The sequence below is a fragment of the Chlamydotis macqueenii genome, chromosome 6 (genome assembly GCF_036417535.1).
Source record: "Chlamydotis macqueenii isolate bChlMac1 chromosome 6, bChlMac1.mat, whole genome shotgun sequence".
Lineage (NCBI taxonomy): Eukaryota > Metazoa > Chordata > Aves > Otidiformes > Otididae > Chlamydotis > Chlamydotis macqueenii.
Genome location: NC_141561.1, coordinates 45,180,391 through 45,205,937, shown reverse-complemented (window position 1 = coordinate 45,205,937; position 25,547 = coordinate 45,180,391). Strand labels below are relative to the sequence as shown.

Here is a 25,547-nt window from a genome sequence, read left to right as displayed (position 1 = left end):
GGTTTTTTTAAAAAAAACAAACCTACAGTAAGAGGGGCTCAGTCTGTGGGTGCAGAAGCGGTCAGGGCTCCCTGGAAGCTGCGACGTGGAGGACACGATGGGTGAGTAGCGCTGCGGCACGAGGACTAGACAAACTTTCCCCTGGACAGGGTTTTTCAAAAGAGCGTGGGGAAAGAAACCTGGATGCCGCTGGGTCTGGTGCACTGAAGTAACTGGAGACTGGCAACAGCAAAAGTGTAATTTGTGGTGTTTTACAGAAGGACCACCCCATGTATCTTCTCACCCCCTCTCCCCCCGTGCCAGCCAGACTTTTCTGAGCCACCAAATTGATGCCAAACGAGGGTTTTCTAAGTGGAAAAGGGCAAAGCTCCTTTTGTTAGTGCCCTTTCTTTCTGAGTAAGGGAAACGGCGTTGCCAGAGTAGCGCTGTGGCTTTCCCCTGCTCTGTTCAGGGCCTGGGACAGTGGCCCGGGGCCAGGCCCGAGTCCTGGCAATGTCTGGGCTTGCTGGCGGGCAGCGGGCAGAAACGAGCCCCGCGCTGCTCGGGGAGAGGACAGATCTCTTTCCCCGGTTGCTTTCTGTGTTGTGGTTTGCGCTCAGATGCGAAGGGGACGGTCCGTTTGAGGCATGTGGATCAGTGCGGGGGCTTGGGAGCTGTCGGGGTGCACCGCTGCCAGGTGTGCAGGGTGAAACGGCAGCTGAGCACGCGGTGCATGCAGACCTCTTTTGAAAAAATGTTGTGCACGGTGTGTTTGTGCGTGCGTGCGCGCGCACTCGTGCGTGGTTGGGCCGTGCCAGGGTCTGCGAGCCAGAGCGGTGTGAAAGCAGCCGGCTGGTTTAGGGCGGATGCCGCTGCGCGGGCAATCTCGGCCACGTGCCGCCTCCCGGGCTTCCAGCCAAGCGGTCGACGACAAAGGCTTCTGCCTGTTCAGCCCCGGGCTGCCTCAAACGGGGTGGATCTGGGAGGTGTGGGCAGAGAGCGGGATCTCTCCGGAAGCTGGAGCGAGTGTAGATGACTCCCAGCCGCTCTGGGCTGCTGGTAGGGATGTGGTTGGGGTGGTGGGAGGCTGATGTCGATGTAGTTACGGTCCCTGCGACCAAAGATACAAAAGGAGCACAAATAGCCAAAGCCCAAGCCGAGAGGAGGTGCTGGTCCAGACGCAGGTCCCAGTTGCTCTTGTTGGTTCTTGTTTCTTAGTGCATCCTGTGAGTTCTGTGGGTGCATTGCAGCAATTTCACTTTGCCGTGCCCCAAGGCACGGTGCCAGGTGGGCACAGTAACGCCAGGACGCTAGGGACTCCTTTATCCCAGAGAAGGGAAAAAAAGGAGAAGAACATACCGCAGAATGAGGGAGTTGGGCTGGGGGGTGCCATGAGGGGTGGTTCTTGCTGTGGAGGGCTTGGGAAGGTGGTGCGGCTCCTTGGAAGGTGTTGCGCAGGCGTGTGTGCACGTGGGAGCCCGCCCACAGCGGGAGGCCAGGCACGAAGGTCTGTCTGCCTGCTGAAGAAACCCAACCCGATGGGGTGTCCTAGAAAATCGGGGTGAGTCAAGCGAGGCATCCTGTGTGAGCGGCTGGGAGCTGAAGGTTCATGGAGCGTCCTTGCCAGGAAGTCCCGTGTCGTGGAACAGACGGGCGATAGCAGCATCTTTCGCAATGGCTCAAGTAGGAAAAGAGCTGGGGAAATGGCGGGAAGTGCAGTGACTGCGGGGAAACGGGCCGTGACTGAAGTAGGAATTCTGTCCCGATTGGCTGACTGGCAAAAGAGCCTCGCTGGCTGCCCGCGTACTTGTCTGCTGATGGTGTGTTGGAAAGCCAAGGAAGGTGTGGGATGCTGAGGAACACCAGTGCTCCCAGAGCTGTGACCATCGCTGTCCTAGCACGGCTCGCCCCTGTGTGCGAACGAGGTGGCACTGGGATATGCTGTAAGAGAGCAGGTATTCCTGGAGGGGAGCGTGATGGAGATGGCTTTGCCAGGTAAGACGTGCTGGTAGGTGAGAAATGAGGATATGTTTTTCCTAGGCGGTTTGTAAGAGTGCCCGTGTATCCCGGCCTCTCTGGAGGGTCACTTACGGTCAGCGGAAAGGCACGGGATGTGCAGATCTGGTGTACAGATCTGGCGTTCCTCTGTACAACTGAGGAAGTCTGATGTTGTGAGGAAAGCAGGGGATGCGCTGAGTGTGGCGGAACACTGGCACTGGTTGCCGGGGAGGCGGTGGTTTCCGCGTCCCTGTAAACATTCCGTGGCAAGCGGGACCGGGCTCAGAGCGGCTGATCCGATTGGAGTGGCCTGAGTCGTCGCGGGCAACCTAGAACCACAACGGAACGTCTGCGTTGCCACGGTTCTGTTCCGCGGCCCGGCTGTGTCAGTTGGTGTGTGGCAGAGCTGCTGTTGGCACCCAACTTTGTCGTGTTGCTGGGCCAGTGGCCAGGCAGAAGGAGAAGTTGTGGCGTTTTGTTTTCTACCCAACCCCAGCGAGAGGAGCACCCAGGAGGGCATCAGCGAGGGCTGACGCGGCTGGGATTTCCAAGGCTGCAGCGAGGTGGCAGCCACGCTGCCGGCCGGGGCAGAGCCGCCCTTGGAGCGACGTTGTACCATCTCTAGCAGGTGAGTTGGTCAGCACGTTTGTGGCTGGGTTGCTGTGCGTCGGACGGGGGGTTTACTAAATGGTAGTAGTTGTTCTTTGTAACGTAAGCCTTGCAGGTGAAGGGGCTGGAGGATGCTGGCCTTTCTAAAGAGTTTGGAGGCGTGTTATCAGCTGAAAGCGCCCAGGACGACCATAGGCAGGCACGAGGCGTGCGACATCGTCCTGCAGGTAGGGACGGGGAAGCCAGCCGTGGTCAAACGGGCGGTGGTTTGGGTGCAGGGAGGAGGGTGCGCTGGGGTCCTTCGTGCCAAGCGTAGGGGCTGCCAGCTTGCTTACGCAGAGAGGTGCGCCAAGGGGGAGAGAGGGGCGGGAGGGCTTGGCAAATCACTCCCCAAACCTGACCTGCCCGCTGATTGCCCGTGCCAGGCTGCAGGGGTAGCAGATCGTCACGCGGCCCTCGAATTCAGCGCCTCCATCAACGGCTTCGTCCTTACGGACTTCAACTCCCGCTATGGTACCTTTGTAAACGGCTGCCAGATCCAAAACGTGTCCGTGAAAGTGAGTGCAGGCGATATCCTGCGCTTCGGAGCAGCGGGCACGTCCTTTGAGCTGGTGGTGAGTGCTGCTCCCCAGGGAAGGGTGAGATGGGGCTCCCCGGAGAAGGGTGGGCAACCACGCGGGGCAGCCACGCTGTGCTCTGGGGCCAAGCTGGTCTGGGTGATCCTGGGGCAAGGCGAGGTGTGGAGACTGGAAAGCTTGAGCTCCCGCCGCTGAAGAAAGCGGAGCAGGTCCGTAGGGAAAAGGAGAAGCCCGGGGCAGGTTTCCCAAGAGCAAGTTGGAGGCGGTGAGCAAGGTGGGGGTGGGAAACGTCCTTTTCCTCGACGTGCATGTTACCGTTGCGCAAAAGCTAATGACCCTGGGAGAAGTTTGCTGTTGGATCAAACCTAGAGCAAACCGAAGGTGCAGGCCTGAGCGGCACTGTGCTCAGCGGCAGCGTGCGTGGCTGGCGCTACCGTGGTGTTCTGCACAGCGCGGCCGGGACATCGCAGTCAGCTTTGGAGCGGAAGGAAAATTCAAAGCAAGTGTAACCTGGCAAAGAATGTAGTCGAATGCAGTGGCAGTCTCCTGTTTCTGGTGGGGGGAAAAAGAGGGGAAAAAAAAAAGGAAACCCAAACTGGTAAGGGCTGGTTTTGGAGGCCATGGAGCTTTTGGGTTATTGTACAGGTAAGGATTGATAAAGTGCAGTGTTATTTGCATTCTTGTGGCTCCTGAGGAATCCTAGGGAATAGATGCGGAGGCAGAGTCCCGGAAGCGCGTGTGTGGCAGGAGGTGCAGAGCCTGGTCTCCTGGCAGAGCCTGTGTACGAGGAGAACTTTGTTGGAGTCAGACAGTTTATGCACCAAGATGCTGGGTTTGGTGGTCTCAGCGAGATTGCTGGTGTGGCAAGCTGAGCTGGGGAGTCCAAAGTTGTCTAGAAAGCTGTGACCAAGGGGAGGAGAAGGGGAAAAAAAAAAAAAAAAGCCCAGTTGCACCGTGAAGCTGGAGCAGCTGATGTAGGAGGCCATGAAGGTGGCTCATCGCTGCCGTCCGGAGAAGCTCTGCTTGTCGGGAGGATAGCGGAGAGTGTCCGAATTACGTGTGTGACAGCCCCGGCGTAGGGGGCGGTGATTACCATGGCAAGGCAGGAGTGCAGTGAGAGGCTTTGGGTCGGCTCGCTGCACGGGAGAAGGGAGAGGGTGGGGCCACCTGCGTGGGAGCCGGGAGAGGCGGGAAACGAGGGCGTTCGGATAATGCCGACGACGTGCAGAAATAGGGTGGTCGAATGGAGAGAGAGGGGAGAGCTGGAAAAGCATCAAAACCCAAGGATTTTTTTTTTAATTTTGGCCAAAGATGGGGGAGTCTGGATTTAAATCCGATCCTTGGGGAACGGAAAGGGGAGAGGACTCAAAATCCGCCTGCGCTGATGTCTGTGCCTGCGGTTTGTAGGACATAACGCACGCGGCCCAAGGGCTAAGGAGGTGCCTGAAGCCTTGCTGCTATTGGGGTCTTTTTTCCCCTCACAGGTGTCCTGTACCCCCGTGGGACGTCGCACAGCATGGAACAGGCAGCTCCAGGTGGCTTCAAAGGCCGAACTCTCAAAGTTTGTGCCTCATCCGCCCCTCTCCTCGCCGAGGGGGCAGCACGCCCCCGCCTCTTCCAGCAGCCGGACTCCCGGCACAACCAGCCGTGTGCCCCGTCCGCTGTCACCGAAGCGATCTGGGAGTCCTCGGCCTAAGGGCGTGACCGGCTGCATCCCGCTGGACACTTTGAGCAGGACCTCCGCCGTGAGGCCAGGTACTCCCCGATGCCGAAGCGGGTGGTTGGTAGCCTGGTGTCCCCTGTGAGGGCCTTAGCCTGGAGCGGAGCGGATCCGAGCAGAGGCAGTTTTGAGAAGGGCTGCGCCTCGGCAGCAGTGGGCTGTGAGTCCTGGTCCCGTGGAGCTGGCGGGGGGTCGTGTGCCAGTGCTGGGTGGCACGTGGGTCAGTTAAGAAATGGGTTGGATGTTCCAAGGGGAATGCCGTTGCCCTGGTAGCCGAGAGGGACGTTTCCTCTTCCTTTTTCCCTGTGTGTGATCGGGAAGGGCAAAGTGATGGTTTTTCCTCCTTGGAAGCGCGGTTACTGGCTGCCTTGAGTGCAGAAACCTGAAAGGAGGGTTGTAGCGAACACGCCTCTGGAAATTCTGCGTGCAATAGCGATGAAGCGCAGGCAGGGGCTTGGGGGAATGGTCCAGCTGGAAAACAAAACTGTTGCCGTGAATGTAGCTTGGTACGGCCCGACTCTCAGTCTGGGGCTTTTCCTGCCCTGAGATTTGGGTGGATGGAGCTGGCCGAAGCCGTACGAAGTCAACAGTGAGGCGGCAAAGGAGAGCTGGCGCAAGGGGGAAATGTCACCGGAGCCCTGGTCTGCGGTGTCTCCGCTGCCCTTGAGGCTCGTTGGGGTCCCAGCGGTGTGTTGTTTCTCTCTGGTGTGCCGATGTTTGCACTGGTGTCTTGTTAGTGCCGAGGAGTTGGTGTCTGTTGTGGCTGTGAGGCGAGCTTGTGGTCTGTAAAGTAGCCGCTGCCTTGGAGTAGGTTTGAGGCGAGTGAGCGGGACGCGGCGTGCAGCCAGTTCCCGTGCTGACGTTTGGGGTGCTGTGGGGTGTGCTTTTTTCCAGTCCTGACCGGCGTCCCAGGCAGCGGTGCAACGGGTGCAGAGGAATCTGCTTTCCTGGGGATTCAGGAAGGGGAAATCATGCCGCAGGAGAAGGTGAGGTGGGGGAAGGTGTGAGGGGCACCGTCCCTGTCCCCGTCCTGGGCAGAGCAGGCGAGGCCCACCAAATGATTTTGGCTCTGGACAGCCACCCCAGCAGGGTGCAGGGACCGTCAGCAAAGGGGAGTTCTCCTCGGGATGGGGGTGGGCGCGGTGGGTCGTGGGAGGCCAGGGCGAGCAGGTTCCAGGCAGTCGATGGCCACGAGCGGGTACCACCCGGAGTGGGCGGCCCGGTGTCTCCGTAGCCAGAGAGTGACAGCCGGCACCCGTAATCTGCCCACAGGATGCAGGGCTTCTGCAAGTGGACAAGGAACTGGATCACCTGCCGAGCTGGGAAATACGATTGAAGGAGAAAGATGCAGTGATAAGAGATCTGCATGATGAGATCGGAAGGATGGCGAGGATGCTGGCTGAGGTGACAGCAAGGACCAAGGTAGAGCTCTCCCAGAAGCAGCGCACCTTTGACCGAGAGCTGGGAGCCAAAACGGAGGAGATCAGAGCCTTGAGGCAGCAGGTACTGACGGCCTCCATGGGCACCGTGCAGGGAAAAGACCTCTCCGCGACAGATGTGTTTTGTCGCGTAATGCTCAGTTTGTAGGAGGAGCAGGGCTGCACCTAAGGGAAGGGAAGGCGAAGTGTTTTTTCCAGCATGGTTGTGGTTGTGTTTCTTGTTTGTATTTTACCTGCTTGCTTGCTTTCTGTGCAAGTTTCCAGCAAAGAAGCTGGTACCGAAATGTGGCGTGTGTGTGTGGTGGGATCTGTGGAGCTGCAGTGGGGAGGGAAACAGGAGCTGAAGGAGCCTTTGGTAGAGAAGAGGTGCACACGAGCATGGTGGGCCCGGCAGCCAGAGCCCTTGCTTCCCTCTCACCTCCCCCTGGCCCCTCTTACCTCAGGAAGGGTCTGCATGGGTGCGTTTCTGGGGTTGGGGGAGAATACCCATCGCGAAGGCAGCGCAGTCCCTGGGCATCCTGTTGGCAATAGGTGGCTGAGTAAAGGAGAGAGGGTTTCCAGTTGTCATGTGCAGGGGTACGGTAATAGCACGCACCTGCGTTTTATGGGAGCTCAGAAAATGTCCTGGAGAGACAGTGACAGAGTCCTGCCGCGTCGCTCTGGTACGGGAAAAGGCTCAATGCAAGGTGTCGGTGTGATGGAGGCACGCAGGTCGGGAGCCAGGCATCTTGGCCAGCACGTCCCAGCTGCATCCTGCCCTCCCGCAGCATCTGGGGTGTGACGGAGGCTGGGAAATGCTTTGGGCTTGTCCTGACTGTCTGTGGTGCAGAGGAGCCTGTGAGAAGCAGGTTCCTGGTGGAGGGAAGGCGAGAGAGTGTTGGGGTGCTGGCAGCATCACTGCAGTGACAGCGCTGAGATGAAACGATGAGCGGTGTCTGTGTTTGCAGCGTCTTTCCTTTCCCCCACCAAAGGCTCTCCCACCTCTTCTATGCCCTCCAGTAACTGCGTAGTGAAACCAGTCGTTTGAGCAGCAGGAAGCGGTTTTGTGCTTTACGCATGCTGCCAATGGTACGGAAGCGGGTAGCAAAGGGTGTTTCCCACTGTCCGTTTCCAGCAGAGCCTGTAAAAACGGCGTTTGCGGTGGGAACAGGAACAGGAATTCCCCTTAGCGGCTCTGGATTGGCGTTTGTGGCAATAAATACGTGCGCCCTGGCAAGGTGCTAGGTGTAGAGGTGTGTCTGCGTGCTGCCACGTTAGCAGGGTCACCCGGCCCCAGCCAGGCATTGCCGGCCTGGGAGACAGCGCCTCACCGTGCCTCTTGTCTGAGGGGTGCGGCAGGAAGGGTCACAAGGAATCTAAGATGGTCCTCTCTGAAGCGAGGACTGCGGGGAGCCAGTCCACACTGCTAAAGAGTAACCCCATGGGAGCGTGACCTGGGAAGCGCCAGATTTCCCTCTCTGGAGGGGGCTGTAAGGGAGGGAAAGAGGATTCCGGGGAGGAGCACGAGCGAGTCTGTGTTTTGCAGGTCAGCAAACTGCAGAAAGACATGAGTGAGGCCCATTGCGCCTGCAGCAGAGACCTGAAGATCGTAAGGCTGCGGCAAGAAAGCGAGAAGTGGAAGAGGGACCGTGCTGCAGTTAGCGGTATGGTATCCCTGGAGCTCTGTGGAGGGGCACAAAGCGGGTGGGGAGCGGCTCCTGGCAAGGAGGGAGCCTTGGCCGAAGTGTCCAAGCAACAGAAGTTTTGGAGGGGCTCCTAGAAATCCTGCGCATCTGTGTCCTGAAGCTCTGCGGGGGCTGCAGGGCAGCGTCTGACGCGACGAGGGCCCCCGGAGCGAGGGATAATGCGGGCGCCGAAGGCAGAGTGTTGGGGTGGAGAAGTGTGTTAGGGGAGAAAAGCGCCGCTGGCGGGGCAGGCTCTGAGCTGCTGGCACGCAGTGCTGCTGAGTAGGCGGCCGTGCACCCCGTGGGGGAGAGCTCGCTCGGCAGGGAGGGCAGCATTGGAGTTGCGGATCTGACGCAGTAAGGCGGCTGAATAGGATCCGTAAGAGCTGCTCAGCCTCCCAGGAGTGTGTGCCACAAGGCCCCGCGGAGCTTGGTAGCGATGCTGTCACGGAGCGATGGGCAGCGTGGCATGCCAAAAGCTGAATCCGCTGTCCAAGGGGGACGGTTGTCAAAGAGGGAGGGTGGTCCTGTGCCAGGGACCTAGGGTAGCCTGTCACCGGAGCGGTTTTCTCCTCAGGTCTAGTGAGCAGGCTGCTAAGGGAGGTGGCTGAGAAGGAGCAGAAGATGCTGCAACTCAGACAAGATGCTGAGAAGGTGAAAGAGGAAAACAGAGAGAAGGACAAGCAGCTAGCAGTCGTGTCTGCCAAGGTGATCATCCCAGATGGGGGGGGCTCAGGAAATGTCAGTCTCGTGTCTGGAGTGAGGTGTGAAGCCAGGAGGGGAAGAAGGGCCTGGCGTCTCTCTGTAAAGGAGCCCAGCAGCTGGGTGTGTCGGGGTTCCCCTTGTAACCTGAGGCTCCTGGGCGCAGCACCACTGGGACGGAGCGGCGACGGGTCAGCGGGTGGGTCTGGGGGCCATGCGATGCCCACGGAGCTGCGTGGCCTGCCCCAGCTGAATCCCGCTGTGTGTTGGGCAAGCAGGTGCTGTGTGCCCTGGATTTCGGTGAGCACAGCTGGTTATAGGTGCCAAGCGCTCCTGCTGAGATTCTTTCCCATGGAAAACTCGTCTTTGTGGGTACTCCCTGCAGCCCAGCCTGGTTTTTCTCCTAAAGAAAGCGGGCTGTGCAGCCGGCTGTTGTTTTCCGTATTAGCAGCTCCCTCCCTAACTGGCAGAGCTGCATGGTAAGCGCAGAGCGGGCGCAGCGTGTTGGGAGAACAGAGTGAATGGCTGTGGATTTGCAGCAATGGAAAAGCTGCCTGGGGCCCCCAGGGCTGCAGGTAGGGGTCACCGCACCTGCCAGCCTGGACCTGGCCGAGCATCCTCCCCGAGGAGCGCTCTGGAGAAGAGCTGTGCTGCAAATGAGCCCGTTAACCGGTGGGAAAGGGTTGATGTGTACGAGCGCTTGAGCTGCCATGTGCGGAGGGGGACCAGGCATCCCAGTGACACATCCTGCTGGGTGGCTGGTGGCACTTGTCCCGCAGCACTCATTTCAAGGCAGAGAGCGCGTCCCCGAGCATCCCTGGGTGGGTTTCCTCCGCTCCGTGGATGCGGGAAGAGCCAGAGGGAGGCGGGAGCTGGTGCGAGGCGCTCGGGGGGGACTCTGAATCCCCGATACCCTGGAACGCAGAGCTGAAAGGCACAGTCTGATACAGCGCCGAGTATCCTGGAGATGTCTGTCGCCATCACGGTCGGGTGGCCGTGGATGTTTGTAATTGGCGATTGTTGCCTTGGATCCTTTCCCCCCATCCCTGTCGTAGTCTTTCTGATGCCGGAGGAGTTTAGCTCTGTCAGTGGGTACTCCCTGTGGGTGTTTGTCCTTCCCTCAGCCAGGCAGTGCCTTAAAAAGGGGCATTTCCAGGTGCGGGCACTCTCGTGGTCTCTGTGCCTTGTCGGCCCCATGGCGGGCACTCCATCATCGGAGCACGTAGCAGGGCTGGGGCACCGAAGTGCGGGTCGACAGTTCCTGCAGGAATGACGGTGTCTGCCTGCCCTGATGTCTTCTTTTTTCTTCCTTGGGCGCCGTTCATTCTAGTGCTCTAGAATTAGAGAGGAAGTGAAGCAGGAGCTCAGAGAGCAAGAATTGACTCCGTGCCGAAATGTGAGTCGCACAGCGTTTGGGGCGATGGAGCGCTAAGGGCGAGCAGCGGGCGTGGGAATGCATCGTTGAGAGAAAAAGCGACCGGGCATTTTGAGGGAGGTGCTTTGCCTCCGACTCCTGTAATAGAAGGCGCCTAATGTGCAGAGGGAGCCGGAGGAATGTCAGCTCCAGTAGAAATCGTAACACCGCACTGCAATGCAGGAGAATGGTGTCCGAAATAAGAGTGCAAACCACTCGAAAACCAATCTGACTGCAGAAAACGTTGAGAGGAAAAAGCTCTGGGCTAAAGGAAATGGGCCAGATGGGGAAAATGTAGGGCTTGGTGGGAGAAACCCTCTGGAGAGGCAGTGCCGAGCTCCTCTGGTGAGAGCCTGCGCTGTCCTGGGACTCTTGCAGCGCATCAAGGAGCTGGAACGCGACATGGAGCGGCTGCAGGGGGAGGTGCAGAAGTATCGCGCGGAACAGAAGACCATGCGAGGGCAGCTGGCCGAGAAAGCCAAGGTAAGGGTCCGGCTGTGGGGTATGCGGCGGAGGGCAGGGAGGGGTGGGCACGAGATAGTCTGGGTAGAAGCGCTTCTGGCACGTTTGACTGGTCTGGCTTTGATGTGCAAATGCTCTTGGCTTGCAGGCTGAGAAGACGCTGAAACAATACCGCGCCAGGCAAGCTCTGCAGCTGAAGGCCGTGGGGCGCAAGGAGGAGGTGCTGAGAGCCGACCTGGAGCAGGCCAAGGAGCAGGTAGGGCGGCGGTGGGCACGGGGCAGGATCCTGCGGATCCACGGTCCGGGCTGGAGGCAGCTGCAGGACGCGTGTTCCCAAGGGAAAGGTAAGGTCATCGTGCCTGAGCGCAGGAGCCTCGGAGTCGGAGGAGGAAGGCGCCAGGACAGCCTTTGCCTTGGTATGTAGGGGGCTGGGTCGAGCAGAGCTGCTGTCAGTTTTCAGTGATTTGTGTCTTCCCGTCTTCCCCTCCTGCTGGAAGAGCAGCTGGAGACCGTTGTGCAGGAGGAAGAGTCGGAGAAGTGGCTACTGCAGGAGGAAATAGTGAAATATGAAGAGCAAAGCAAGCAGCAATCGGAGGCAATTTTGGCTCTGGAGGAGAAGCTGCTGGAGGCCAAGAAACAGCAGAAGACGCTGGAGGAGGAAGTTGCCACGCTCAAGGGAAAAATGGAAGGTAGCTAAGGGTTGTGCAGGGCGAGTGGGTGTGGGGACCACCTGAGGTGCCATGAAACACGCGTAGAGATGGAGGAGTGCCGTGATGGGGAAAGGGTAGCGTGAGAGGGTGGTTAGAGGATTGCCCACACGTGAGGCGAGCTCTCAGAGCCAATAAAGTGGCCGTTTGACAGATTATAAAGCCTCAGCATCAGCACCTTATGTTCTGATAGCCCAGCGAATGTGGGAATTTATTCATATACATAAACTGTTCTCTCCTGGAACATCCAGTGCCACTAAAAACAACCACAAACATCCCAATTCTACTCTGTCACAAATTATTCCAAGACTTCCAGGGACAGAACACAACAGGGCAAGAGGAAGTCCTCAGGTATTTTGCCTCTGCTCTCTAAGTATCAAAACCAGGAAATCTGTGCTACAGTGTCCTGTTTTTAAATAACCAGCCATCAAACCAGGAAGGTAACTGTAGCCAAGCTGTAGATCCCTGGTGTTACAAACAGGCACCAGATACAGAACTGAGTTTCTAAGAAAGAACAGTGATGGCCTAGACACTGCGAAGGGCAAGTGTACTTAGCGCAAAAAGATCAGTCACCTGACCATATTTAGCCATGGCAGCGCCAAAAATACCAAATGTGTTACATCTGCTGTATGGGCTGAAAACAGGAGTAGAAATGTCACCTGACAGCAGTTCCTAGGATCTGGTGTGATTTAGGAGTCCTGTGACAAACATACTGTCCCAGCAGGCTTAAAAATGTCCGTCTGCTTTGGGACATTCAAACCTACCCCATCACAACAAAAATTAACAGCAGCTTTAACAGGAAAGAGAAATCTGAATGCCTCTGTACGCCAATATCCAGGAAAAAGTGAACAGACTGCACCCGCTACCAAAGAATACAATGCTTTAGGGACACTCACGGGACAGAGGTTTTGCTGGGAGCTTTAACTCCTCCAGCAGGGATTCGTCTCACAATTACCGAGCAGTTCTTCGGAATCAAGGCATCATCATCTGTGTATTCTGAAAGCAATACAGAAATAAAAAATCAGTCAATTTGTAAGAATGTACATTAATACGCAATTCCGTAGCATTCAGAGGATCCCTGTACAGATTGAAAAGCCAAATGTTATATGTAAGATCCCGCTTTTATCGTCTCAACACACTAACAGGACATCTCAAGAAATCTGCAGGTTTGAGAATCAAACACAAGCAGCGATTTCTGTTTGATTCTTTCAAAAGAGTTTGAATGCCAACAGCAACATGGTCTGAAAGGTCACTAAAGGAGAGTCTGCCAGTGCATGAGGTTCTTTCCTGATCTAGCTGAAGTTGCTTTTGCCCATTTGCCTTTGTCCATTTTGCCTTCCTAGTGTCTTAACACGAGTCCATCATACCATTCTTCCCACTGGCTCTTAAAACCCCGCTTGCTTTGAGCTTACCTTAGCATTGCTTCTGTCACTAGGTTGCCATTATGGAAAGCAACAGTGACTGAGCTGGAAAGGGTTCGAGTTCTCTGAACAAGCAGGCCATCTTCACTCAAGTGTCACTTTGCTCTTTCCGAGATCGTTTCCACATTTAGTCAGGACTCCTGCACAGACAAAGTGACACAAAAACCATACTTGATGTCCACATGTAAGAGCGCCAAACATCCCATTTAGGCAGAAGATCCTGGTCTAGATTTTCCCTTCCTCTTCTGAAGGTGAGTTTAGGCATCTGCAGCTGATTAAGAAAACCTGAAAGTCACCGTTATGCACACAGACCAACAGTTTGGCACACAGACCTGTTACACTGAAATGTATTCCCTAGCTTGGCCCTGAAAACCACTGGGGGATTTTTGCGTTTTCCCATGAAAACACCCTTACGAAAGCTTCCGGAAGCATCTGTGTCACTAACAGACCAACTTTAACATTTGACACTCATGCAACACACCCTGCCTAGAGGAGGATCTTGCCGCTGTTAAACAGCAGGGATGCTCTGTAAAGTACGAAGCAGATTCCTCCTTCAACTTCACCCTTAGGCAGCACCACACTTAACAGAACCCAGTGAAGCAGAGACTTTTTCTTCTCTGCAGGCTGATTACGTACAGAAACAATGCAACACACCTTGGACAACTGGTGCGATGTCTGTTGGAGGAACACTTGATGGGGTAACATACTGATGAGCATCAACTTTTGTTCTGAAACTTGACCTTCTGTTCCTCACCTGCTATAACAGAATCTACCTCTTTGCCCCATTTCAAAACATTTCTTCTTTTGGAGCGAATCATTGGGCTCCGTCGCGGGCTATGAGCATCCAACATTCTGGTTTTAAGGCTCCGTTTGAGACAGACCCAGCTGTTACAGGAGTGGTGTCAGCCAGCTGGCCATTCAGCCTGCTTGCGTTTGTGAAGCTGAAAGTACCTTAGCAAATAAAGACAAAATTCAGAGACCCTTCTGCAGAAAAGCCCTTAAAGCAAATCAGACATTTTTCAAAAGCTCTTGACAGTTTTATTCAACACCACAGGAAAACCAAAGCCTTCTGAAATGTGTCCCCACCTACATATGTCATGGCATCCACTGGCCTCCTGAGACCCCTAATACTGTGCTGTTGAGTCTCCTCACAAACATTCTCCTGAAAATGGTTTCACTGTCGATCAACAGCGAGCTTTATGTCCAGCCACTGAACTTACACTTCCTGCAGCGAACATACGATTCTGTTTAAGTTTAAACACAAAAATCAGGAAGAGGAAAAAAAACTCTAGAGCACATTCTAAAGAAAAGACTGTTGTAAGGGTGCCAGAGAACTAAAGGAAAAAAAATAATGTTCAAGGAGTGAAAACAATTTACAAGTCTCATTATTTCTGAAAATCCCATCCCAAAGTCTCCAATCACATTCAAGCTCCTCAAGATGGCAGATCACCAAACGGAAACATCATACTAAGTAATACAAACCCATTATCAGCTCCAAGAATCAAGCACCATTGAGCAGATTTAAATGAATTTATGACTTCTCTAAGAATCCTTCTTGCTTGTATTCACCATAAATGTTCTGCCGCAAAACTTCAGTACCGGCCCGACACCGTTACCGTGCACTATCAGGGAAAAAACCACCCACGGTTAGAAATGAATGATGAACTGATGCTCCATAGCATCTGCGTGGCAGTGTCCCTGGTGTACAGCAGCAGTTCTATTAACAAGAAATGCCAAACTGTCCTTCAGAGGCAGCCAACACTCAAGTGCACGATGGCTTTAAGGGCTCTGCTGAGATTCCAACTCACAGCTGCACTCTTGACCCAAAATGTTGCTGGGGAGCAGTTTCTGCAACAGCCACAGAACCAGTTTTCCAGTGCCGCGGCGTACAAGAAGTTGAAGGCAAAGTTAAGTGACCAAACCCGCTGTTTTTCTTCAAGTCAGCCACCTGTTCCATTGCCATCCCGTTCAGCTTCCTCCAGCAGATTTCAAAGAAATCTGGCAAGCCTGTTCTTATCAGATATCCTCCCACATTTCCGTATCATTTTCCCTGAAGAATTCCCGGAAAGCAAAACCTTAGTGAGCTCTCCACGTTGCACATGAAGCGCGGGCACTTGTAGCCTGGCTGTGTGGCTGAAACACAGCTCTGGCGGTGGTTGTCAGAAGAGCCGCGAGGAAGGAACAGCTCTGTGGGGCTCCCAGCACAAGTCCCAGCTAGGGATGGAGGGCGAATCCCATTGTCGCTTCCCACCCCGCGCCCGCCGCCCCCACGCACCTTCTTTGGTCTGGGCGTTGGTGATCTGCAGGTCGCTGTTGGGCGCCTTCAGCTTCTCCCGGGCCATGATCTGGCGCTTGAGGTCGCGCAGGGAGATGTGCAGGCCGTTGAAGATGAGCGTGTGGTACTTGAGGCTGGAGGAGAACTTATAGTGCAGGCAGGACATGGTGAGGGCAAGGCGGTGTGTCCTCGGCAGCGGCGCCTACCGCAGCACACAGGGCCGTGGGCTCTGCTCTGAGTTGGGGCACGCAGCCCCGGCTCGGCCTCCGCTCCCTGTCTGGCACACAGCGCTGCCAGGCCGGTGTGTTTGGTGGCTACGGCGACTGCGGTGCCCCGGCCTCAGCGTTCCGCCAGGGCTGGGGCACCAAGCAGAGGGGCTGGGCCAGCGGTGGTTCTAGGCCACGTTCCGTTGCCCCGACAAGACGCTGCCTGGCGCCACGAGCGGAACCAAACAGAACAGTCCGGCCACGCCCGGTCACCTGTCTGCTGGCTGTGCAGCCAGGGCCACTGGACTGGATCACCCTGACCGGGAGGAAGATGGAGGAGGCGCTGAAGCTGGGCCGCAGGGAGGCGGGCGAGGAGGGGGAGCTGGGTGGGCTGCTGGCTGCCTCCTTGGAGAAGCTGCAGGAGATGGAGTTGGAGCCCACCAGCCGCAGCTCCTCCTGCCCATGGGAGCAGCTGCGGGGCAAGTACCCGCTGCTCGGCCCCCAGGCTGAGGCCGCTGACGGCCAGCGCGGCCCCGAGGAGGGGCTGCCCGGCAAGCAGGGTAGGCAGAGAGGGCGAGGGGGAGCCTCCCCGCGCTCGCAGCCCTGCGGCTCACCGCCCCTCTCCCCGCAGGCAGCGGCCGTGAGTCGGGGAGCGTGGGAGATGGCATCCCTGGACCCCAGAAGGTGCTCTTCCCTGCGGAGCGCCTCTCCATGAAGTGGGAGCAGATGTACCCAGTCGGCGCCGGGCTGCACAACGTGGGGAACACCTGCTTCCTCAACGCCGGCCTGCAGTGCCTGACCCACACGCCGCCGCTCGCCAACTACCTGCTCTCCAGGGAGCACAGCCAGACCTGTGAGTGGGGAGGCCCGGCTCAGCGGGCGGCAGGGGAGGAGGAGTGCCCGCCTGTCCTGCTCCCGGCGCTGCGCTCAGCACCTCTGTGCGTGGCTCTGGCCAGGGCCGTGCGGGTGTCGGGATGTGTCTGCTCTGCTCCCTCCTTGCCTGTTTCTCCGTCCAGAGGTCATCCTTGTGTCCGGGGAGGCTTTGTCTCAGCTGGGCGTAGCCAGGACTGAGATGGGTCCAAGGGGGTCTGCTGGCTTCCTGGGGGCTGAGCTGGGGGTCCCACACAGCCCCTGCCTGCGGGGAGCGCGTGAGGGCAGGGCCCAAGGCTGCGTGCAGGCAGCAGCTGCTGTTGCTGGGGGGCTTTGAAAGGGAGTCCGGCGGGCACCGCTCCCAGCTGTGCCCAAGGGGAGCACGCGGGGCTCGCAGCTCTGTGCGTAGGGCTCTGCTGGGATCTGCCCCTCAGGGCCGAGCGCTGGGCTCCTCCAGCGCATCCCTGTGACCTGTTTTCCGTCCACGTGGACAGTGTCTCGTCTGGGGCGTTGCGCTGGCTGGTACTGTGACTCAGGCTGCGCCAGCTGGGGTGGCGTGTGGTGGTCCCTGTGCACCCGGGATGCCCCCGAGCTGCACCGGAGCACAGAGCTCCTAGGGAAAACTGAGCGCGGCTGAGCTGTGTTGGACCGGAGGTCCCCTGCCCCCTGTCCTGCCTCCATCTCTCCGGAGTTTGTCCCGACGTCCTGTCTTCTCTCCTGCTGCAGGCCAGCGAAGAGGCTTTTGCATGCTGTGTGTTATGGAGAAGCACACGACCCAGGCTTTTTCCAGCAGCGGCACAGCAATAAAGCCAGTGTCTGTCATCCAGAGCCTCAAGCGTAAGGATGGCTGCCCTTCCCTCCCCTCCCGTCACCATGCAGGAGCGCGGTGCCTAAGGCGGGAGCAGAACCTTTGAGATCGGGGCGGGTCTTGGCAGACGGCTCTTCAGAGGTGACTCACAGAGCCTGCCGGGGGCTGCGTGGAGCTTCCTCCGCGGCCGGCATGAGTCTGTCGTGTGGTTTGGGTTGAGGGGGCTCAGACCCCGAGTCCCTGCCCCGAGGGAGGGCCAGCATCTGTTGCATCACGTGCTGGGGCTGATTTCTCCCTCTCCTGCAGGGATTGCCCAGTACATCCAGTTCGGCATGCAGGGGGACGCGCACTACTTCTTGCGTTGCACCCTTGATGCCATGCAGAAGGCCTGCCTGAATGGCTCTAGCAGGTATGTGGGGCCTCTGACGGCCCACGGCTGCTCTTCTGCGCTGCCCCCTCGCTGGTCCCCTGCGCCCGCGGGAGGGGACGGTAGGGTGAGCGTGTCCCCCACTTGGGACTCCTAGAGGGAGGTGCTGCCTCCAGGGGCCTGGGGGTGCATGGCCCCCCTCTGCCCCTCTGTGACACAGCTCTGCCTTCTCCCTTCTCCTGACCCCTCTGCCCCAGCACAGCTGCGCTCCTGTCCCCAAATGCTGAGGCTGCTACGGGTTTGGATGCTGTCCCAGTGGTTGAGGAATGCAGGCGTGCTTGCTAGGGCAGCCCCAGCTCTGTGGCTGCGGGAGAGCAGCTTTCCCCTGGGCCCTCTGTCCCGGGCAGCCTGCGTGGCCTCTGTGTGCAGCGCCCAGCTCTGAGCTGCGGCCAGGAGTTTCTGCTCCTTCTAGAGGAAGGTGCGCGTGGGAGCCCGGTGTCACCCTGTGAGCCCCGGCACTGGGAGGGCAGCCTGGCAGAGGCTGCGACTTCCCTCTGCTCCCGCAGCTCTGCAGCCCCTTGGCTGGCCGGAGCGCGCAGGGGAGCTGCGCTGAGAAGACAGCGGTGGCCGGCGGGGGCGGCCGTTGTGGAGGGGTGGTGCGTGATCTGGTGCTGCTGTCTCTAGGTTGGATCGCCAGACCCAGGCCACGACGCTGGTTCACCAGATCTTTGGCGGCTACCTGCGGTCCCGTGGTGAGTGCTGGCCGCCAGGTCCTGGGCCTGTGACTCTCAGCGCTGCTGCTTCCCTGACAGCCTTGCAGTACAAATCTTTGGGAAGATTGCTGAGCTGTGCAAATTCCCCACAGCTGGGTGTCTGCAGTTGCTCAGTCTTGCGGCAGCAGTGGGTGGTGGCCCCTGTGGCGGCCATGGAAAAGGCTGTTGGCTGCGGGTCCCCGGCTCGCTGCCACCAGCAAAGGAACCTGTGTTGCCAGCTTTCCAGCAGCACTTGCTGTCCCAGCGCACCGTGGAATTGCCAGCCTTCCTCCTTGCCAGGCTGTGAATCGCGGTGCTGCCATCCCAGAGCCCACACCCGCAGAGCAGGAATACTGCAGCTGCCTGCGCTGCGCTGGGCTGGTGGCGGGTGCAGGTGTGGTGCCAGGCTGTGCTCACTCCTCTTTCTGTCGCAGTGAAGTGCTCGCTGTGCAAGGGCGTCTCGGACACCTATGACCCGTACCTGGACCTGACGCTGGAGATCGAGGTAGTGCGGCAGGGTCGGGGATGGGGAGGAGCTCTGCTCTCGCGGGGATGTTCCTGCAGCTGCCCCGTGCCTGCTCTCAAGGCTCCTTCACCTGCCAGTGCCAAGGCACGCTGCAGGCCAGGGGGAAGCAGCTTCCGTTGTTGCGCTGCCTTCTGTGCCGGGCAGAGCAGCGCCCGTTGCCTGAGCGTGAGCCACGACTCCTCCGCCGGGGCTCTGTGGTGGTGAGGGGCAGTGGGGCCGTCCCTCGCGGCATGCTGGCCAGCGGCTAGCTGGTGGCCGGCTCACAGGTTTGGCGCCGTCCGTGGCCCTGTGCTCATGTTCTGGGTTCTGTCTTGGGGCCAGCGTCTCAGCAGGGAGCTGGTCTGTCGTGTGGACAGGCCGCTCGTGCCCTGACCTCTGCTCTGTCCTTGCAGCAAGCCGCAAACCTCGAGCAGGCGCTGGAGCAGTTTGTGAGGCCGGCTGTGCTGCGCGGGGAGAACGCCTACACATGTGCCAAGTGAGTGTGTGGGGCTGCGGGCGGGAAGGGGCCTGCGGGTGTGCTGGTGGGAAGCAGGTGCCTGTCGCTCTACGGGAGGGCTCCTCTACCTGCTCCATGGCCACACCATGAAGTACGTGGCCATGGAAGCCTGCGATGAAGCCCGCCACTCCTCAGCTCCCTCCCCTCGTGAGCAGGACGTGGGCCAGCAGACGTGGCCGTGAGCAGCTGCCCTGGAGCGGTGCTTGGGGTCGTCAGGGTCGTTTCTGTGGGGTTTGCCGCTTGGCCAGGGCTGGCAATCATCTGGGTGGTGGAACAGCTTGAATAGCTCCAGCTCTTCCTCTCCAGGTGCAAGCATGAAGTGTCAGGAAGCGAAGGCGTCACCATCCACCGAGCCTCCAACATTCTTGTGCTCAAGCTGAAACGCGTTGCTGGTGGAGGCAAAATCACAAAGGTGAGTGCTTGGCAACGCCGATGAGGGGCTGTCTCCTGGCCCCAGGCCCCGCTGCCCAGGGCAGGGTGGGAGGGGGTCCTGTGCACAGCGTGAGCTCTGCTGCAGTCCTGCAGCCCCTCCCCAGCTGTGTGGTGCGGGGGGAGCTTGGCTCATTCCGGCATCTTCCTCAGCGTGACCTCTGCCTGGGGAGAGCGCGTCCCCCTCCCTCGAGCGATGGGACGCGTAGGACCACTGAGCTGCTCTTGCTGTAGCAAGAAAGCCATCTGCTGTGCAGGCTCCCAAGGCGTCCTCTCTCCGCAGAACGTGCCGTATCCCCAGCTCCTGAACGTCCGCCCTTACATGTCCCAGGAGAACGGGGATCCTGTTGTGTATGGGCTCTATGCCGTGCTGGTGCACGCTGGGACCAGCAGCCAGTCAGGGCACTACTACTGCCACGTGAAGGTGAGCCCGCGGCGCTCTCTTGGCTCCAGTCTGGGCTGGGGGCTGCTGGCCGCTGGTGGGTCCCTGCTGGTGGGGCGCAGGAAGGAGGGTGCTCAGCAGATGGAGTGGTGTGGAGCAGTGGGTGGGGGGTGCAGGCTGTGCTCTGCCACAGAAGCGTGGAGGTCTGCTCTCGCAGAGTCCCCTTGCCTGCCCTGGGCCGCCTGTGGGTTTTGGGGGGAGGGGCTCTGCTGGCGGGCGCTGTTCCTGCTGCTCTTCAGGCCAGGAGGGTCCCCGGACACAGCCCGACCCCCTTCTCTCTTCTCCTTCCGCAGGCCAGCAACGGGCAGTGGTACCAAATGGACGATGACCTGGTCCGCCCCAGCAACATCTCAGTGGTCCTGGCCCAGCAGGCCTACCTGCTGTTCTACCGGAGGTGAGAGCGCCCGGTGTCTCCCGGCCCCTGTCCCCTGCTCTCAGCATCTGGGACAGGGCTGGTAGCACGTGCCTGCCTGTTGGAAGGAGCTGGGCCCACGTAGCCCCATGCCCGTGCGCACGCGCTGGCTGGGAGGAGGGTGGCAGGGAGAGGTCCAGCCCCGTGCCGTGACCTTGTGCAGGGCAAGAGCCCCTCACCTCCTCGGAGCTCCTGGCTCCTGTTGTTGCGTGCATCTCTGGCGAGAGCATTACGATCACGCAAACCCTCGCAGTTAATGCGTGCGCTGCTCTGCCTTTGCCAGAATCCCCAGCCCCAAGAAGAGCCCGGAGGGGCCCATGGCCAAAGCTGCCTCCAGCGGCCGCACCGGCGCCGTCTGCGGTCGGGTCAGGAAAACGGTGTCTTCCCCGCTGCTGGGCCCGGTGAGTCCTGAGGGCTGCTCTCGGCCAGCGCTCCCGGGAGCTGGCAGCTGCTGCCCCCCGTCTGCTCTGCGCGGGCGGGTGGGCTGCAGCTTGGCGGGGAGGCAGGCGCGCTGCTCCGAAGGGGCAGGCGCGAGGGAGGAGGGTTTGCAGGAGGGATCCTGTGTGGGCCTGGGGAGAGATGGGGAGGGCAGTGTGGCTCTGTGTCCTGGCTGCCTCCAACTCTCTCCTCTCTGAACTTCTCTCTCTCTCTCTCTGTCTAGAGACCAGGCGTGCTGCCGGGGAGGAAGCTGCCAGGGCTGGAGGAGGTGGGAGGCCCTTTGGCCCGCGGCACGTTCGGGATGGGGACGAAGCTGCCAAACAGCACTGCTCCGCTGAAGCGGCCCGCTGAGTCCCCGTGGCCCAAACTGCCCCTCCCTGCTGGCCCCGGCACCAGGCCAGCTGCACCCCAAAGTGCCCCCTCAGCAAATGTGAGTCGGTCCCTGTGGGCCAGCGCTGCTCTGGACCTGAGCAGCACCGCGTCACCACCGCGGGCCAAGAAGCCGGCACTCTCTGCCAAAAAGGTGAGCCTGAGCTTCTGCCCGCAGACTTCGGCAGGCACCTCATGCCTTCGGAGCTGGGGCTTGTGTCGGGGGCGAGCGTGGAGCCAGCACTGGGGATCTTGCGAAGCCGGCGGTGGGTGGGGAGAGCCCCCCCAGCCCCAGGGCTGTGGCAGTGTCAAGTCTCAAGTACATGATCTGCTGTTACAGAAGCTCACAACGCTGTGGAGGCCATGGGGCAAATTCAGGTCCCGCTGTTGTTTAACAGGATTGCCTCCCTTTCAAGTTTGGTGTTAACAGTGAAGGCCCTCAAAGACAGAGACTCTGCGTTGCCAGTCATTGATACCGGTGTTTAGTGCCATCTGTTCACACCTCTGTGTGTTGATTTATTGTAGGGCTGATAGCACGGACAGGAATACACAAGGGGTTGTACCCTGTGAAGGCCTTTCTTCGTACATCTCCTGAAGTTTCCTGTCACCTCTTTGTAAATGTTTCTCTGCCTCTAGGCTGTGAACAGCTTCAGCAACGGAACTGGCTACACAAAAAGGCGCTCTGCGCAGATTCGGGAGCCGCAGCAGCAGCCGCCACCACTGCCACCACCTCCACCACCACTCCTGGCTGTTACCCCTCCTGCTGCTCTGGTGAGTGCTGCTGAACTCGCTACATCTTCCTCGCTGTCCGTCGGCAGTGTGTTGGAAGAGAAGCTCAGTTTTATGTCAACACAAGCAGCGAGTCTTGTATTTCAGTAGAGCTTATTTTGCAACTCTTGCTTGTATTCACAAGGGCTGTCAGGCTCCTGCACTGAGACAGCCAGCACTGCCGAGTCTGCTGGGCCCCCCAGGACAGCCCATACCCACAGCTGGTAAGTGACAGGAACTTCAGAATTTCTTAAATAAAAAAATCTTCAGATAAACTGAATGGGATTTTTTTTCCCTTTTCCCTCTCCCCACTCCAAAAGGTCACCCCATGAGAGCCACTGCAGTTCACTGCTCAGGTGCCAGACCGGGCTGGGAACGGTAAGTGTTCTACAGAAATGCAGTAGGTGACTACTTGTCACCTGTTAAATGAGGCCGTAACACATCACTTATACAGCAGCTGATTTATAATGGAATACGTATGCGCAGAGAGCTGTGGAAAATACAGGTGGTAATTAATTTTTAAATGGCTTAATTGGACTTGGCTTTAACAAAGGGGTTCTGTGCTTGCAGTAAGATTATTTAAAAAAAAAAAACCTGCTACATGATTGAAAGGAGGACTTTAAACAATGAATAATTTTGAGCAAACCATAATTACATATAAAAACTAAATCTAATTAAAGGATCAGGTGGAAAGCCAGGCTTTTGATTGCTGGCTGAACAGGGCTGTAGAAATTGATTTCCCAATAGAAATCGGCCTCCGACATGATTCCTTTAACAACTTAGCCAATACTGCTGGAGCAAATGATTGGAAAATTCCACACTGTTATTTTAGGACAACTTCAGGGATGGTGACTCAACCACTTCCCCGGGCAGCCGGTTCCAGTGCCTGACCACCCTTTGGTGAAGAGATTTTTCCTGATATCCAATCTAAACCTCCCCTGGTGCAGCTTAAGGCCGTTTCCTCTCGGTTCCTCCGTGAAGGAGAAGCAGATTGTCTAGAAGGATCAGGAGGAGTTCCACTCCACCTCTCTGTCGTCAGATGCAGTGGATGGTTCAGGAGATCAGCAGTGATGGCAGTTTCATGTGTGGGTTGCCAGCTCAGATACGGCAGCGGTTACAGGTGACGGACAGTTATAACTGGGCAGCAGTTGTTAAGGAACAAGCGTCGCTTTTGCTAAAGCTTCTCTGTAACGACAGCCTTCTCCTCCCGGCAGCCGTGAGGAGGCTAGAAACTGAATAGCTGTGGCTGCTGGATTTCCTGCGTCTCCCTGTTCTGCTTGTAAGCATTGCCTCAAAGCACCGGGGAGGAGATACATGAGAGAAATTGTCTTCATTTCCTCCTTTCTGTATCTCCTGTGGATACATGGAGAGATTTTAACCGGGACTCTCTCTTAGTCATGCTGTCAGGGTCTTTCCTAGAGCAATGGCATGGAGTCGTATGACGAGAGGCGGAGTGTAGAAGCGTTACGATATGATTTTGCTTGAAATGCGATCGCTGTCCTTGGTCAGAGCGAGAGGTATGTGCCAGATTTTGCTGGGACACCTGGCTAGAAGTGTTGATCAAATAGCCCTGTATGTAGGATTGCAGGACAAGTATTTTTCACCCCGTTCCAAGCACCACCTAAGTATGAAGCGAAGTAGACTAAGCTGGCCTTTTAGAGTTGAGCTTTACTGTCTCCAGGCTAAATCACGTTTTCTTGGTGTTTGTTACTGCCCTGTAGCCGTTAGGACTTGCTCTTTTTCTATCTTACTGCAACACAACTGATTTGCACTGGATGTAGTTGTGGAGCAGTGAAAAATGTGCACGTTCACATACCAGTAGCGGCCAGTATGCACCAGTTTAAATCAGTCAACAGCTATGGTCGTTCATGGGACAGACCATACATACACTGACCCTTCCTGTTTGCTTTTCCACTGACAAAGCAGCAGTTGTGGAGAGGTAAAGAAACCAAACCAAATTTGGGAGGTAAAGAACTGGGGAGAGTGACTGTTTTGAATTAACATCATCTATTTTTTGTGTGTGCTGTGGTTTTTTTAAGATCCAAGTCTCCTCATCTTGCTTCATCTTACTCTTTCAGCTACTCCAATTCAAGATCAAGTTCCTCCCGCACTAACTCCTCCTCTCGATCACTTAGCCATTCCCGTTCCCGTTCCTACCTGCGATCACCACCTCATCCAAGAAGAGGCAAAGGGAAGAGCCGTAACTCTCGTGCCAGGTCAAGGTCACGTGGCTCTCGCCATTCCAGATCAAGGTCACCCCCCTACAGAAGATACCGTTCACGATCGAGGTCCCCAGGGTTTAGAGGTCGGACTCCCACTGAACGGACTGTACCTGAAGGGGGACAAGAGCGGGGGAACGTTAACAGATACAGAGGTGTTCCACCATATCACAGGAAGGCTTATGAAAGAAGGAGTAGCCATAGAGAAACAGTGTGAAACAGGAGTAGAAACAATATGGAAGAGTAGTATCCAGTTTCATTATTAGTATGTCTTAAATTCCTTAATTTTGCTATAGCCTTACTAATGTTTTGTGGGTTTTGGATGTGTTTTGTAAACCGTTTCAGTTCAGACAAATTAGTAATGTATCTGTAAAGTGTTTTGTAAATGTTAATGGAAATTATTTTGTAGATGTCGATCGCGATTATGTTACTGTGGGGAAAAGACTGTGTATATGAGAGAACCATTTATTAAAATTTTGAAACGAGTTGGAGTCTTTGGTGAATTAATGCATATGAAGACGAACCCATGAGTGGTTGATCTGAGCGACAGGGGCTTGAAGGTCCAAATAACCGACAGTCACTCCCTTAGACCCTGCTGGTATCTGGACCAGTGTGTCATAAAAACATTTGAGCAAATACTGCTAAAAATAAACCCCAACTCCTTCAATAATTTGAAGATGTCATTCTGTTACAATTTGTGTGTTGAAAGGACGCAGTCAGCTGGAACAAAACTGACTGTGGTACTAACTGTCGTTAAATCACTTAATGTGAAGACGTTAGTAGCGGCGGAACACGCAGTTTGACCTGCCTACAGCACACGATGCCCAGATTAATACAGAAAAGGGTATTTTGTCTTCCTGAAGGATAATAAAAAGCCTCTAAATGCTTCTGTGTCTGAGGCTGAATTTCAGCACGAAAAACAATTTTCCAGCTCATAAGTTGTGCGTCCTTTTAGTGCTGCAAAATGAAATGATGATACTAGCATACATCTTTCTCAATTCAGGTACAGTCAGTATCTTCTCCTTCAAATAGTCTGCACCTTAAATACCCGTTTAAAAATGCTGGAGAGCATAAATTGTTCTACGCACAGCTTCCCTTTGAAGAAGGCTGGATGGGTCACACACGTCTGTGTGTAAGGGGCAAACAGAGCCCAGGGTTCTGAGTGCCCCAGAGCGCTCTTTTCCAGGAGGCAGCAGAGGACACAGCAAACCTCCCTTCAGACAGGACATTGCCGTCTGTGACGGCAGCTTCAGTCCCCACGCTGAGCTCCGCTTCTCTCCGCTGCTCAGAAAGCTTTTCTGCCCGGCTGGAGACGCTGGTCCTGCATTGCATCCCCCCTTTCTTGTTAAGCTAGGGAAAGGAAGGGGGATTTAAGCTGAAAAGGTACTCTAAACTTAGAATTTCCATTAAGAAGGAACTTAAAATCAACCCTAGAACGAAGACGTAAGTTCAGTCGCCTCAACCGCACTTCAGCAGA

General features: G+C 56.8%; 2 protein-coding genes across 2 annotated transcripts; one reads left to right on the top strand and one right to left on the bottom strand.

Moving 5' to 3' along the window:
• Positions 1–11,797: 11,797 nt before the first annotated feature.
• On the bottom strand, positions 11,798–15,134 carry LOC147600384 (E3 ubiquitin-protein ligase RBBP6-like). The gene is made up of 3 exons (XM_086751276.1): positions 14,969–15,134; positions 12,169–12,268; positions 11,798–11,804 (listed from the first exon to the last, which is right to left on the bottom strand). The coding sequence occupies exons 1-3, from the start codon at positions 15,132–15,134 to the stop codon at positions 11,798–11,800; spliced, it is 273 nt and encodes a 90-aa protein (XP_086607402.1).
• A 371-nt stretch (positions 15,135–15,505) lies between these two features.
• Positions 15,506–23,336, top strand: LOC147600383 (ubiquitin carboxyl-terminal hydrolase 36-like). The gene is made up of 15 exons (XM_086751275.1): positions 15,506–15,734; positions 15,806–16,027; positions 16,771–16,881; positions 17,159–17,261; positions 17,904–17,971; positions 18,406–18,476; positions 18,890–18,972; positions 19,300–19,405; positions 19,706–19,846; positions 20,158–20,258; positions 20,560–20,677; positions 20,938–21,127; positions 21,262–21,353; positions 21,720–21,854; positions 23,271–23,336. The coding sequence occupies exons 1-15, from the start codon at positions 15,506–15,508 to the stop codon at positions 23,334–23,336; spliced, it is 1,836 nt and encodes a 611-aa protein (XP_086607401.1).
• The last annotated feature ends 2,211 nt before the right edge of the window (positions 23,337–25,547 follow it).